Below are 15,970 nucleotides of genomic sequence, written 5' to 3'. Positions count from 1 at the left end.
AATCGGGTAATTTTTTTAACTTAAAGGTATCAGCTAGAAATGTCTCCAGTTAATTACTTACAATAAGGCAATTGTCTTTTGTATTACAAGTTTTCTGAAATAGCATGTTTAAATATGCAAATTATCCATTATCTCATTAAATATGCACATATTTTAACACATTTCAGGAATCGAAATCTGAACTTTGGATAAAGCCAGGTTCAAAATTCTTGTTTCATTTTGTAGTCATATTAATATCTAAGGTTTTCACAGAAGGGATATTGGATATCTCTTTTTATCACTCCATAAATCAGAAAATACTGTCAACAGCCCTAAAATATCCATTTTCGCCATGTTTTTAGGTATACAATGTTGTATAATTCAGGCTATGAATTATATATGAACAAACCCTTCTGTAAAAGCCTTCATAATATTGATAGGAATATAACTGGAAGGTTTGGTGTATGTACGTGCTACTGAAGTTGAAATTTCGAACTCAGAGTAGGAGAAAAAACTCATTTTGAGAAAACGACCTTTAAAGATTGCAGTGAGGCGCTAGCTAAACCCTCCTGTTCTTTGGATGACAGCTTGCGCCTCGACGCACTCCGTGAAGGTATTTCATGTTCAGCAAGTGACAATTGTTGTCGTCTTCTCTGTGAACGTTTTTTTCGCCGTTCTTTTGGCATTTTGAGATTTCAATTTCTAGCTGAAAGCTAACCAGGAAGTGTTTTAGCACACCACGTGACGCATCTGAACGAATCACGTTGTCAGAAATTGACACCAGCCAATGAGATTTCGTTTCTTGGTTTAAGACCCCTTTGTGCTTTCACGATTGGTTGCTGATACAAAGGAAATGACCATATTTGGATCCGATGAGATTGTGCAGGAGAGACACAGCTTTCCAGCGATACCTCTGTTGACATGGTGCACACAGCGGTCGCGGTACTTTATGTTACGTTAGAATGCTAACTTTTGGTGAATTTAGGAGAAATCTACAGACGCAAATAGAGAAACTATAGTAAAATAAACACTTAAATGTGTATTTTGTACGTTTTCCTTCCAAAAGCCTGAAAGAAAACATGTTATGGAATCAAAATAGCACAAAATCTCAAAATTGACCAGTACTTGAAAAACGATGTTTTTGCCTGCCGTGTCTCGCCTTAAAAGTCATAAAGCAAAATACATTAAAATAGACATAAAAATATACGGATAAAAGTTACAGTGCGGTGTAAAATATGAGTAGCTTAATTAAAAGCAGCGGCAAAAAGAAAAGTCTTCAGCCTGGATTAAATTAAAGGAGAAAACACCTTGTTTTTATTATTCTTTGACTTGTTTCTGGAGCAGTATTTCTTCCAGTGTAAGCCTGGCTCTGCGTTAAAGGTCTCCTATCATGCAAAATGCACTTTCTGATGTCTTCTATACATAAACATGTGTCCCCGCTGTGTCCCCGCTGTGTCAGGAGACTCACAAAGTGTCAGAAAATAAAACCCTCTCTCTTTTCCTACGTACCAACATCTCTAAAAATGGGGGAACAACGGAGCTGATCCAGATTAGCTGCGTCATGACGATATATCTGAAATGTGGGCGGGCTTTACACCCACGGGCCAATCAGAAACATTGCTGTCAGAAACAATGAAAGACGTAAGAAGTAATATGGTCTGTGTTTACATTAGCATGCTAACACTCAGAGCTAACCTGTACTGGAGAGAGTGTGTGTGAAGAAGCAGGAAATAAAAGGAAGTCACCTGAGAGAGAAAGAGTTTGAGCTCCATGCTGTTTCAGAGAGAATCCTTGATGTGGTTTGGAACATGGAGTTTAATCACGACAGCATTTAGCTGACTTTCTGCTCCCTATAATATGTTGTTCAAATAAAGTATAAAAGGTGAGCTTTAATGACACAGAGCACGAGACAGGAGACGTCACTGCGATTGGTTTGCGGTGGTTTCCAGAGTCCTTCGGAGCAGCTCTTAGTCGCTGCATGTTTGATTGAGGGGACGGAAGGCAGAGGTAAAATTAGCCCGAGTGTGTTTTTCAGGAAATACCTACAGATCTGATAGGAGGACTGTAGTTTCCATATAAGGCAGCAGGCGCTGACCTCTGTTAATAAATGTCCTGTCAAGAGGCAGTGTGGGAACCGCTGTGTGTTTGTGCCGCTCACAGATTTATACCTCCAGATAGAGGAAGAAGCAGTGAGGTGGATTTATGACTCCCTTACTAAACCTCCGCTCAGTGACAGCACTGTATTACCCAAGAGGCGTTTTCTCTCAAAGTCAAATTCATATTTGTTCCTGGTTAAAAATCTGCTCTACAAAGCAAGGTCTTGTTTGTGGATCAGATTGTAATATTTTCTTCACAGGTGTGTTTTATCTTGCTACAGCTTGCCTTCAGCATGTCTAACAAAAATCCTGCGTTGAATAAATCTAAATAAATCTGAATTAATCGAATATGTTTCCATCTTATTTAAAATGTATTTGTTTCATATTCATTTAGACGTAGTTTAGACACGAGGAGCTGCACATAATAATTACTTTTATGTAAAACAGCCAATCTTTTTTATATCACAGTTTTCTGACATGTTGTGTTTAAATATGCAAATGAGACATTCTCTTATTTGATATATGCATTCATTTCCATCACAGCAACATGACCATGTGATAAAGACGGGTTCATGTTGTTTCATGTTAGATTCTTTACAGATACGGGTTAGAGGGGAATCTCTTTGCATCTTTGCATAAACCAGAAAACACTGACATAAAAACACACGTGCTGCATGTGTTCAGTCATCGTGTGTGTGTGAATGAGTGTGTGAATGAGTGTGTGAATGTGAAAAGCTTCAGAATATAGAGAGGAATGAGTGTGTTCAGTTTGATGTGTGTGAGGGACCGGCCTTTAAAGATCTGGACTGTAAAACTCATACCTGTTGTAACACTGCAGGGGAACAGAGTCAAATATTTAACTAACAGATATCACCATGAACCCCCCCCCCACTTCATCACTGACATTAACACAGTTACAAGTTTTCGGACATGTTATGATTAAATATGCAAATGAGGCGTTATGTGATGCTATAGTGAATTTAGGAGAAATCTGCAGAGACAACCAGACACAGTTCGTGAGATGAACTCCTGGATGTGGATTTTAGAGGTTTTCTTTGCACTATAGTGTGAAAGAAGACATGTTGTTCCCGGCAGCGTCTCGCCTTAAAAGGTCTCCTATTATACTAATTGTAGGCATATATTATAGGTCTCAGAGCTATACAAGTTTATTAAAAAACACCCGTTGTACCCCTGTTTTTAGAGATTTGGGTAAGATAAGAAGTACTGTTTGTGTTGCAGAAAAATACATGGCATCGTACAATAAAAATGTAAAGACTAGAAATAAACAAGAAAGTAGAAAATATACATGTTGAATTACCAATGTACTGTAACAAAATATAAAGCAAGTTCATATATATACATAAGTATGTGAGGCATGGAATATTAAATACTAGATTGAATACCTAGAAAAGCTGGAGCAGAGAGGTCTCCTCAGCCAGAGGAGATGTGTTAGGATCAGGAGGGTTTTGCTTTCTGACACTTTGTGAGTGTCCCGACACACCGGGGACACACCGGGGACACACCGGGGACACACCGGGGACACACTGGGGGGACACACCGGACACACACACCGGACACACACACCGGACACACACACCGGACACACACACCGGACACACACACCGGGGACACACTGGGGGGACACACACCGGGGACACACACCGGGACACACACCGGGGATACACACCGGGGACACACACCGGGGACACACACCGGGGACACACCGGGGCGTAACAGGCATTAAAAGTGCATTTTGCATGAGAGGAGACCTTTGAAGACTACAGCAGCTGCTGCTAAGCACCTTCCTCCATTCTGGAAATGTGCAGCGTCATTTAGTGCTGCAGCCTTTCCACTGTGGCCCCGAGGCATCGATCGGATCACATTTCAGTCTGTGCTGCAGTGATGGAGCCTCAGGCAGATAATGTCCCTCTGACCGTCTGATAACGTCTCTCTAACCGTCTGATGACGTCTCTCTGACCGTCCGATAATGTCCCTCTGACCGTCCGATAATGTCCCTCTGACCGTCCGATAATGTCCCTCTGACCGTCCGATAATGTCCCCCTGAACGTCCGATAATGTCCCTCTGACCGTCCGATAATGTCCCTCTGACCGTCCGATAATGTCCCTCTGAACGTCCGATAATGTCCCTCTGAACGTCCGATAATGTCCCCCTGAACGTCCGATAATGTCCCCCTGAACGTCCGATAATGTCCCTCTGAACGTCCGATAATGTCCCTCTGAACGTCCGATAATGTCCCCCTGAACGTCCGATAATGTCCCCCTGAACGTCCGATAATGTCCCTCTGACCATCCGATAATGTCCCTCTGAACGTCCGATAATGTCCCTCTGACCATCCGATAATGTCCCTCTGAACGTCCGATAATGTCCCCCTGAACGTCCGATAATGTCCCTCTGAACGTCCGATAATGTCCCCCTGAACGTCCGATAATGTCCCTCTGAACGTCCGATAATGTCCCCCTGAACGTCCGATAATGTCCCCCTGAACGTCCGATAATGTCCCACTGAACGTCTGACAGAGGAACATTAAATAAAAAGCGTACAATCTGTGTCTCGGCAGGAAAAGCCGGTGACGCTCTGCAGAGTAGCAGCAATTAGCATAGGGTGAATACACAGAGGAAGATAAAACATCAGCTTCTGGTTTGCCAAGCTGGGAAGTATAACATGGATGTTATTAAAGGAAGTGCTTTTTAAATGATTTCAGAAGTAGACTGAACCCTTCATGCATGCGTCCTGGATGAGCGTTACAGCTGTGATTGTGTGCAGGTGTTTCAAAGGAAGTGTTGATTAGACTCTGCTACACTCTCACCCCCCGCTGTGTTCTCACTCTGTCGCTCTGCAGGTTTGCTTTCTCTGTCATTATATGACATCCACGCTGAGCTCACTCCTGCAGCCTCAAACTGCATTTTAACGATGCCTAATAAGCCCATGATTAGATGTTTGAACAACGCAGGATGAAAAAAAGGCAGTGAGAGGACGCACCGTTCACTTTGTATCTGAAGGAATCTTTTCAGGATTGGATTAGTGGAGACGGGAGAAGAAAGGGACGTATCGTCCATTTACAGGAGGTAAAAGCTCAACACATCAGTGACAGGCAGAGCATCGTTCAATAAACACTGATCGTTTGGCTCAATAATTACACTTAGTGTAGAACTACAGACATCATGGAACCAATTGAAGTCTTCTCTGCAAAACAATTTCCCAATTTGGGGCCAATAAAGTAAATCTGAATGAAGCTCAGCGCGAGTTCCATCAGGAAGACTGAATTCATTCACTCCACATCAGGGGTGTCAAACTCAAGGCCCGGGGGCCAAATCCGGCCCGTGACTTCATTTTCTGTGGCCCCACAAGAGCTTGCAAAGAATATAATATGTTTATTATACGGTTACATGATTTACAGAAGCACGTTGCCCATAAACTGCATGTCCCACAATGCATCTCAAATTAGACTTTTTTCTCAGAATTTCACTTGTTTTCTTCTAAATATGGCTTTTTTCTTAGAATGTGCCTTTTCTCAGATTTATTTTTTGAAGATGTTATATTATTTTATATATTTATATGGTTATGTATTTTTAAATAGTCTTGAAGTTACAACCGGCCCTTTGAGTGCAGCCATAATGCTGATGTGGCCCGCGATTAAATTGAGTTTGACACCCCTGCTCCACATGAAACAGCTCATGATGAGCGCTCTCTAAACAAAACATGAGTCTCTCCTGATTGTAATCTAATATCACACTGTAGGTGCCACAAAGAGGAAGCTAGATTGTATTAGCATTAAAGTCAGCTGATCATTGGCTCATTGATGCGAGCCAGTAACATCCAATCACAATCATACGAGTGCAGTTCACCTCCTTTATACTCTGGTGAGCTTTAATGGAACATATGTCCTGAAAACACCGAACAAGAGTCAACAGCATAACAAAAAGCTGTTGAGGAGATTTGTCACATTTTTCATGGGCGCAACCTCAACCTGCATACTCAGCTCAGCTGCTCATCCCACACATGTGGCACCATTTCAAAGGTAAGAAAACGGTATAAGATGTAATGCCAAGAAGCATTGTTACAACAAAGAAATAAGACCAACACGGAGCGCCACAGGAGGTCTTTCCTCCCAGTGGCCATCAAGCTCTATAACTCCTCCCCCTTCAGTAAGGTCTTCCACCACTATGTGCGAAATAAATATCATAACAAACTCTCTGCTATACAACATGTGCAATATTATTATTAATATGAATAATGTTCTATAAGAATGGGAAATTACGTATATCTACCACTACGTTCTTTTGCACTACTAAATACTGCTCGTCACTGTAAAGTATTTTACATTAATTACGTGACCGTCTTTGTTTCCTGTAGATATTTAATTGCTCTGTTAACTGCACTGTTAGTGTATTATTGTGCTGCTGTGTTTATTGTATTGTTGTAACTCTGGCTCAACTATTTCCTTCGTGATAAATAAAGTCTTATCTTAATCTACCAAACTCACATGTCCTTACTCTTCGTGTTAAGTTTGCGTGGACGGAGACTCACCTCGGCCATCGTTCTGGATATCGAGGATGATCTGCGAGTAGTTGACCGGTTTGTTCTCCGCGAACACTCGCTCCTCCAGCGTGATGTTGATGCTCTCCAGCTCCGCGTGCAAACCCTCGACCGCAAAGTAGCACGGCCGGTCGTCTTCCTTTTTGTCGCTGAAAATGAGCATCACGTGTTCCCGCCACCCGAAGTGCTCGCAGATCCGCAGGGCGAACTTCCCGAGCTTCTTGTGCGTCGGGCCCGTGTTGGTGATGGACGGGTAGACGCCGCCGTCAAAGGCGACCGCCGAGGCGCCCGCTGTAACCATGGGAACGTCCCAGTGGGTGGTGAAGAGGCCGACGGGCGACGAGGTGTAGGAGCAGCCCGGCCCGATGAAAGCCCACGGGTCGTACGTTAGCTTCAGGTCAACAGCCATGAGCGCGGCGAGCGACTCGGAGCAGACGCCGCCCTTGTCCTCGCTGCTGTTGAAGCGGTAGATGAGGACGTGGTCCGGGAGCAGCGAGGCGTCGGCGTTCACGGTTCTGACGGCTCGCTCCAGGGCGGGCCCGACGCGAGGCCATGCCCACGGGTAGTTTGTGTTGTTCTGGGGCAAGATGACGGCCAGCGTGATGTTCTTCTGCGTTTCGTGGGGCGATCGTCCGGCGACCCGCTGAAGGTCAAGCAGAACCATCAGAACCAGTGGGAGAGCGGCGCCCTGATTCCAGCCCGCCATCCTCCAGAACCAGCAGGGAGTCCACTTCCACCACAGCTGAATTATTTATCCCGGTTAACTGTGGAGACACACAGGGGAGACATTAACAACCCATGCAACATAAATGAAGCCCAGTTATTCGAGTTGGGATGAAATGTTATTTTAGTTCCAAGGCTTTATTTTTAAAATGCTAAACAGCTAAAGCGTAGCAATGAAAATCTGACTTCCCGGGCTCCTCCAACAGAGCAACAGACGATGAAGACATTAAAAGAAACAAGGAGGTAAAATAGAGCAATGAAATAGAGCTAGTGACACAATGGTGAAATTAAAACAGAATGAGACACAACAATATGTCAAACTAGAAAATTCAGAGAAATGTTGACTGTGTGACTGAGACTTGGCATCTCGATGCTAACATTAGCCCCGCTGAGTAAGTATTAATAGCATTAGTTGTATTGTTAAGGTACAGCAAATAATATCCATTCCTTTTAGCTCACTTTTAGCTGACTATTTGAACTGGTTATCTATTACATTTTTGGATTATTGTACCACATTCCCGCATCGTTTCTGAACATCTTTATATCACCACTGGATTCAGTTAATGTCCGACAGGTGTGTTCAAAGATCAAAGCGTTTCCACGGCAACGCCCTGCCAGTGAACGAGAGACAGACCTATGGGGCAAATGTGAAAACGGCTAGGCGAATCTCTTATAAAAGACCTAGCAACCCGATCCCGGTCACTCCGCATGTTTTGATGTGTTTTTGTGTGTTTCGTGTCAACGCTGCCGGACGAGTAGCATGACAACATTTGCGGCGGAAGAAGTAGAATAAGATGAGATAAGTATGTCGAATACTAGACTGTGTGTGGCTCCTCCAGTCACACATGCGGCACAGTGGAATAATAAAATACTGTTTATTGTAATAATATATAAATATGTGGACTGTCAACAGATGTATTTGCTATAAATACAAGTAAACAAAAAAGCATGATGGAGTGAGGAATCAACTGAGAGAGCAAAAATGATTTTGATTGTTTTACACTTCTGCTCAACTGTATTTGAGATTCAAGCTGCAAAAAGACCGTTGATTTATCATTTTTTCCACTTGTTGGGTTAAGCTTCTCACATGATTTGCAGCTTTTCTTAGCCTTGTATGTTAATAAGCTGAACATATTGGGGTTTGACTGCTTGATAGTGCTCCAAATAACAACGCATTACATCATCCATCTAAAGCCCTGGAGCGAGTAGTCGACGCCCAGCTGCAGTCTTTTTTAACCACGCGTGGCATCCATGAAAAGTTTCAGTCTGGCTTCAAACCTATGCATAGCACTGAAACAGCCCTTTAAAGAGTTTTTAATGATCTGCTCCTAGCCGCCGACTCAGGTAGCCCAGCTGTCCTGGTGCTGTTGGACCTGACAGCTGCCTTTGACACTGTGGACCATAGCATCCTGTTGTCACGGCTTGAACAGTCCGCAGGCATCACAGGCTCTGCCCTTGCATGGTTCAGGTCCTACCTGACAGACCGTAGCTTCTCAGTGCAGCTAGGTGCCTTCTCCTCTGCCAAAGCACCTCTTACCTGTGGGGTTCCCCAAGGCTCGATTCTGGGCCCCATCCTTTTACCGTACATACTGCCCCTAGGCTCAATTTTCACAAAACACAACATCCCCTTCCATTGTTACGCCGACGATGTACAGATCTATCTGCCTCTCAATTCAAATGTCAACTCATTACAGCTATTGATGAACTGCTTAGCAGAAATCAAATCCTGGCTGAGCCATCAATTCCTCAACCTCAATGAGAACAAGACTGAGGTTATCTTTTTTGGACCCCAACCTCCAGCCTTCCAGGTTGATATTCTGGGCTCCCTCAAAAATAATATCCTCCCCTCTGTTACGAACCTTGGAGTGACCTTCAACAGCGCTTTTAAATTCGATAAGCAGGTTAGCACTGTAGTCAAAACCTGCTTTTTTTTTAAAAATACGACTATTGGCTAAGACCAAGTCGTTTTATCTTTAAAGACCTAGAAAGGGTTATTAACGCCTTTGTTACCTCGAGACTGGATTACTGCAACGCTCTGTATGTGGGTATGGACCAGGCCTCAATTAGACACCTCCAGCTAGCTCAGAATGCAGCTGCACGTCTACTCACTGGCCACAAAAAGCGTGACCACATCACCCCAATTCTGGCCTCACTGCCCTGGCTTCCAGTTTGGTTCAGAATAGATTTTAAACTCCTTTTATTTGTTTTTAAAGCCCTAAATGGGCAGGCTCCTGCCTATATAGCTGAACTCCTCCATCGCTACACCCCAGGCAGAGCCTTAAGGTCTGCTGACCAGCTGCTGTTGATAGTGCCTAAGACCAGGCTCAAAACCCGAGGTCACCGAACCTTCGCAGCGGCTGGCCCCAGGCTCTGGAACACTCTGCCCCTCCATGTGAGGTCGGCCCAGACCCTGGGGGCTTTTAAATCTACTCTTAAAACACACTTCTTCTCCCTGGCCTTTTAGTCAGAGTGAAGCGCGACTCCTGACTTTTCCCTGTGTTTTTTATATATCTGTTGTAATTTATTGTCTTTTATTGTGATTGTAGTAATGTGTTTTAAAGTGATTGTAGTATTTATTACATGTACAGCACTTTGGCTCAACCAAAAATCGATTTTAAATGTGCTTTATAAATAAACTTTGGTTTGATTTGATTTGATCCATGAGTCGACAGATTACTTACATTTCTTGCTGGTTTTGCTTTAAAAACTAAGAATTTCATTTGTTTCTGGTTGTGGATTTATCGTTGCAGCTCTAAGACGTCGTTGTTAGGTCTGAGAGATTTCTTGCTTCAACATTGATGTGTCCTTTCTCCTGTAATTAAATATAATAGTCAGACCTGCTTTGGTTGGTCACGGTCGAGCGACTGTAATAATGTCTGTCGGCCCTGAGTGGCCTTTGTGAGTTCAGGGCCGCGCCAAGTCGTGGGAGAAAAACTCCCCGAAGACATCACTGAGAGAGGGTAGAGAAAAGTAATCAAGTACACCACTTTCCTGTAATGAAGACTTTAAACCAGGACAAAACAACACGAAGGCCATCATACCTAACACGATATCACAATATTGATATAGCCTAATTAGGATGTGACGTCAACAACTGCAAGTCGGCCATCTTTGGAGGATACGAGCGACCGCAAACTATTAACTTAACCTGTAGAGGAGCCGTATATTTTTCACTTTAAACCTGAAAGCATGGTTGTGAGGATGTGTTACTGTATGTCACTGTCTGACCATGAGACAACACAACAAGAAGGACCATGGGATTACATTTTAAACTAACAGAGAGACGTGGAAACATCAGCAAGAGACGCTGAATGTGTTGAAGTACAGGAACACACACACTGGGAATACGGGTTGAAACAGGAGAAATGGCAGTATACGAACATATACTGGGAGATTAATTATGCATGATAAGACGTTTTGTATGCACTCAGTTAGCATTAGCTGTCCGACCTCTATCCGGATGATTCTATAGTCACAGTGATCTTCCTTCTCTTAATTCGTATACAGACAGATTTCATTAATTCACTTTTTTAAATAACGCTCCTCTGTTTCTGCATAGAGCTTCTCTTTGTGAGGGCTTTTATATTCCACACATACATACAAGACTTTATATTTTCATTGCCATATCTACACATTCATTTCACACGCAAACCCGCTGACAGCTGAGCGGGAAACGCTGATATATGTTGGGCTGCTGCTGTTGCTAGATGCTATCCTGTGTGTGTTGTGTTTCCTGTGAAATCATGTCTTCCCTGGCAGAAACCATTCAATCTGTTTCTTTGTTTTAACGGCTGTCCTTGAGCTTCAGGAGAAGAGTTATAGTCCCTATAAGAGGGATCCATTAGCGCTTTGAGGAGAGAGAAGTAGAAGTACTCAGATCTTGTTCTTGAGTAAAAGTAGAAGTACTCAGATCTTGTATTTGAGTAAAAGTAGAAGTACTCAGATCTTGTTCTTGAGTAAAAGTAGAAGTACTCAGAGCTTGTACTTGAGTAAAAGTAGAAGTACTCAGATCGTGTACTTGAGTAAAAGTAGAAGTACTCAGATCTTGTACTTGAGTCAAAGTAGAAGTACCAGAGTGTAGGAATACTCTGTTACAGTAAAAGTTCTGCATTCAAAATGTTCCTCAAGTGAAAGTAGAAAAGTATTATCATCAAAATATAGTGAAAGTAGCGACAGTAAAAGTAGTCGTTGTGCAGAATGGTCCATTTCAGAATAATATATATATGTTTTATAATGATTGATCATGAAAGTGTTCTCAAAGCTAGTAAAGGTGCAGCTAGTTTGAATGACTTTGTATACTACAGGGCAGCTTGTGGATTTACTCCAGGTGGAACTAAAGATTTAACACTTGATTATATTTCACATCATTCATCCACATCTGTGAAGTAACTAAAGGTATTAAATACATGTAGTGGAGGGAAAGTACACCATTTACCTCTGAACTGTAGAGGAGTAGAACGAGAAAATGTAAAGTATAAGTCCTTCAAAATTGCACTTCAGTACTCCGTTACTTTGATTATCGGACAGTTAATCGGGTTCACCTGCCAAAATCTCCGTGTCCTCTTCACGTTCGCGGTTTAAACGGTAGTAATCCACATGTTCCACGGCGACTGGTAAGTGCCATTCGGATTAAAAGGTTAAAAAAGTCCCTCAAACAGCTGATCCATGTCCGTCTGCCTCCGCTTGATTCGCGTTTTAAAAATCCATCCGCAGGTGATCTGAAGTGTGTGTGAGAGTGTGTTGTGTATGTGTATATGTGTGTGTGTGTGTGGTGTGTGTGTGTGTGTGTGTGTGTGTGTGTGTGTGCGTGTGTGTGTGTGTGTGTGTGGTGTGTGTGTGTGTGGTGTGTGTGTGTGTGTGGTGTGTGTGTGTGTGTGTGTGTGTGTGTGTGTGTGTGTGTGTGTGTGTGTGTGTGTGTGTGTGTGTGTGTGTGTGACTGAAAGACTGTGTGCATGGGCGGAGAGCTGGCAGACCGGGGAGGGGGGAGGAAGGAAGGAAAGTGAGCCAGGAAAGGTGGAAACAATTGACGGAGATGCAGTTTACCAGCACTGAGAGCCCGGAGTTCAGGACCCCAAACTACTGGATGCTAACCTGCATATGTTGGGACATTTGAACAATTAGCATAAATTGCATTAATTAGCATCAATGGCATTACAGCCTATGCACACAATAGATACAAATGGCTTGGTTGATTTGGACAGTTTTGGAGTGTTATTGAGGATGCTGAATCCATTTCTGACATTTTCTAGATAAAAACAGTTTTAGCTAGAAAGTGGCCATATTTGTTGTCTCTGTGGGCTACTCATTGACTACCATGAGTAGAGTTGGATATAGAGAGCACAAGATCTACTGTGGACACTTTATTTTCAATTCAATCCAATCCAAATGATCCAGAGTCCCTAAATCGTCAAAATCGATCCAAAACTTCATAAAAATCTGTTCTATTTTATGAATAATTCTATGTATTCTATTTCTCGTAATGTTTTTGTCAAATCTAGATTTGTATCTTACTTTTAATATTATCATCCATTAATTACATTCATTGTGACAAATTGTCTTTATTTTCCCTTTTTGTAAATCACTTTGAGCTGCAATGTCTGAAAGGTGCTTCACTATAAAGTAGATCATTAATATGACTTCAGTAACATTGAGAGTACAGAGTACATAAAGTACAGCAGCCTCTGTGTGTCCGTCCCTTTGCCCTCATTATGACGGCTGTCATTATATTTTACAAACGTCCAATCTTTAATCAGTGCTGCTCTCAATCCCTCAGATCAATAAAACAACAACATTAAAGGGGCTCTGTCTCTACTTTAAAGAGTCCCCTCCTGCTGATGTTCAGGTGTATATTAGTATGTAGTGTCTCTACTTTAAAGAGTCCTCTCCTGCTGATGTTCAGGTGTATATCAGTATGTAGTGTCTCTACTTTAAAGAGTCCTCTCCTGCTGATGTTCAGGTGTATATCAGTGTGTAGTGTCTCTACTTTAAAGAGTCCTCTCCTGCTGATGTTCAGGTGTATATCAGTATGTAGTGTCTCTACTTTAAAGAGTCCTCTCGTGCTGATGTTCAGGTGTATATCAGTATGTAGTGTCTCTACTTTAAAGAGTCCTCTCCTGCTGATGTTCAGGTGTATATCAGTATGTAGTGTCTCTACTTTAAAGAGTCCTCTCCTGCTGATGTTCAGGTGTATATCAGTATGTAGTGTCTCTACTTTAAAGAGTCCTCTCCTGCTGATGTTCAGGTGTATATCAGTATGTAGTGTCTCTACTTTAAAGAGTCCTCTCCTGCTGATGTTCAGGTGTATATCAGTATGTAGTGTCTCTACTTTAAGAGTCCTCTCCTGCTGATGTTCAGGTGTATATCAGTATGTAGTGTCTCTACTTTAAAGAGTCCTCTCCTGCTGATGTTCAGGTGTATATCAGTATGTAGTGTCTCTAATTTGGTGGGAGAGTACAAGTACCTCAAAATTGTTCTTAAATACAGTACTTGAGTAAATGTACTTAGTTACTTTACACCACTGTTAGTCAATCTTAATGTGTACCGTACCGACAGAAGAGTGGTATCATCATTTCACACAAACATCCTGCAGTTATTGAGTTCTCTGAGTGTTTCCCTCACAGTGTCTCAGTTATTCTGTTATGCATTGAATTTAAAGTGAAGTATCAAATACATCACTCAGTCAGTGATTTAGCATGAGCATCTCTCCTGCCCCCTGCTGGGCTCTGGGGGAAGAGGCCTTGTTGTTTTGGAGAAATTATTTCTCACAGCTGCTGCACGCTTAATATATATCGCTCCACATCAGGAATATACTGTAGAATGTGTTTTCCCAGACATGAACGTGTGCAGGCAGGACAGGAGGTTTATTCACAGACAACAGTGGGGCTTCAAATGAAAGGGTTTTCTTTGCATTTGTTTCATGAAGTCTGAAACCAATGCAACTTGTTGTTATTTGTTATTTTAGACCAGTTTGCCGACAGGTGCAAACACGTTGCAACATCTAAAACTCTCCCATCAGGAGAAATGCGCTGCAGCTTCAGAAACAATGCAGATATAAAAACACAAATGTTCCACATGAATAAACATCTTCAGCAACTTGACAACACATGCAGCGTTTAGAGAACATTCAGCAACTTGAGGAGACATGCTGCGTTTACTAAAAGCTATACAAGCAGATACAAAACGCTGAAGAAGCTCAAAACACAGCTGGAGACCAGGGGACACTAAAGAGTGACGCACACAGCTGGAGACCAGGGGACACTAAAGAGTGACGCACACAGCTGGGAGACCAGGGGACACTAAAGAGTGACGCACACAGCTGGGAGACCAGGGGCCACTAAAGAGTGACGCACACAGCTGGGAGACCAGGGGACACTAAAGAGTGACGCACACAGCTGGGAGACCAGGGGACACTAAAGAGTGACGCACACAGCTGGGAGACCAGGGGACACTAAAGAGTGACGCACACAGCTGGGAGACCAGGGGACACTAAAGAGTGACGCACACAGCTGGGAGACCAGGGGACACTAAAGAGTGACGCACACAGCTGGGAGACCAGGGGACACTAAACAGTGACGCACACAGCTGGGAGACCAGGGGGCCACTAAAGAGTGACGCACACAGCTGGGAGACCAGGGGACACTAAAGAGTGACGCACACAGCTGGGAGACCAGGGGACACTAAAGAGTGACGCACACAGCTGGGAGACCAGGGGCCACTAAAGAGTGACGCACACAGCTGGGAGACCAGGGGACACTAAAGAGTGATGCACACAGCTGGGAGACCAGGGGACACTAAAGAGTGACGCACACAGCTGGGAGACCAGGGGACACTAAAGAGTGACGCACACAGCTGGGAGACCAGGGGACACTAAACAGTGATGCACACAGCTGGGAGACCAGGGCTGCTTCTCAGGTCGATTAAATGAAATCCTTGCTTCCCTCACTTGCGTCGTTTCCCTGCGTTTAGTCCCTCCCACCAGGGACGCAAGGAAACCACGAGAAGCAGGGAAATGAGTTTTAAGAGCAATGGGACGTCCTTTCCTCCGGAGCGTCACGTGAAGCGACGTCCGTTTGTGATGACGCTGCACAGCTGTTCGTCTGGCAGCAGCCAGCTCTGTACCCGTTATTTCCACAAACACCCCCGCCTCTGTTAGTACACATTTACTGACATAAACATTAGTATCATCTGTTGTAGATCCAAATACATGAAATAAAATAAGAAGTCATTCTCAAAAAAGATAAACGCCATTCTTAAAATGTATAAACGAAAAAAGCGATCATGAAAATATTTCCAATAAATGAATAAAAAAATGTTTGACCACTTTGTTGTTTAGATATATCACATATTTGTAACTAAATGATACATGAATTGAAACAAAACACAGTATAAACTGAGGAGTGAGTCCCGTGAGGTTCATGTATTTTCTTCACTCTGCTCTCATGTCAAGAAGCATCAGATCAGTGCATGCACTGCCTCGTCCAATCAGTGAGCGATACACAGTAAGGGGGCGGGGTGAGTATCTGAGGATTTCATCAGAGGATGGTCTGGTGGTTCCTCGGTTATCGCTCCTCCATGATCGCTCCTCGCTCCTCCATGATCGCTCCTCGCTCCTCGA

At 43.3% G+C, this 15,970-nt stretch overlaps 1 protein-coding gene across 2 annotated transcripts in view; it reads right to left on the bottom strand.

The window, feature by feature from the left end:
* The window catches only part of LOC117560038 (atrial natriuretic peptide receptor 1-like), a 28,143-nt gene extending 15,995 nt beyond the window's left edge, over positions 1 to 12,148 (bottom strand). The window contains exons 1-2 of one of the 2 annotated variants that reach the window (XM_034236789.1): positions 11,898 to 12,148; positions 6,625 to 7,397 (exon numbers count right to left, since the gene is read on the bottom strand). In XM_034236789.1, the coding sequence (XP_034092680.1) occupies positions 6,625 to 7,339 (715 nt within the window). In that variant the 5' untranslated portion in view covers positions 7,340 to 7,397; positions 11,898 to 12,148. Of the gene's footprint in view, positions 1 to 6,624; positions 7,398 to 11,791 lie in introns of both variants that reach the window. The other variant, XM_034236788.1, reaches the window with a different exon arrangement.
* Between the last annotated feature and the right edge of the window lie 3,822 nt (positions 12,149 to 15,970).

This window comes from Gymnodraco acuticeps, unplaced genomic scaffold (genome assembly GCF_902827175.1).
Source record: "Gymnodraco acuticeps unplaced genomic scaffold, fGymAcu1.1, whole genome shotgun sequence".
Taxonomy (NCBI): domain Eukaryota; kingdom Metazoa; phylum Chordata; class Actinopteri; order Perciformes; family Bathydraconidae; genus Gymnodraco; species Gymnodraco acuticeps.
This window is presented reverse-complemented; position numbering and strand designations above follow the sequence as displayed.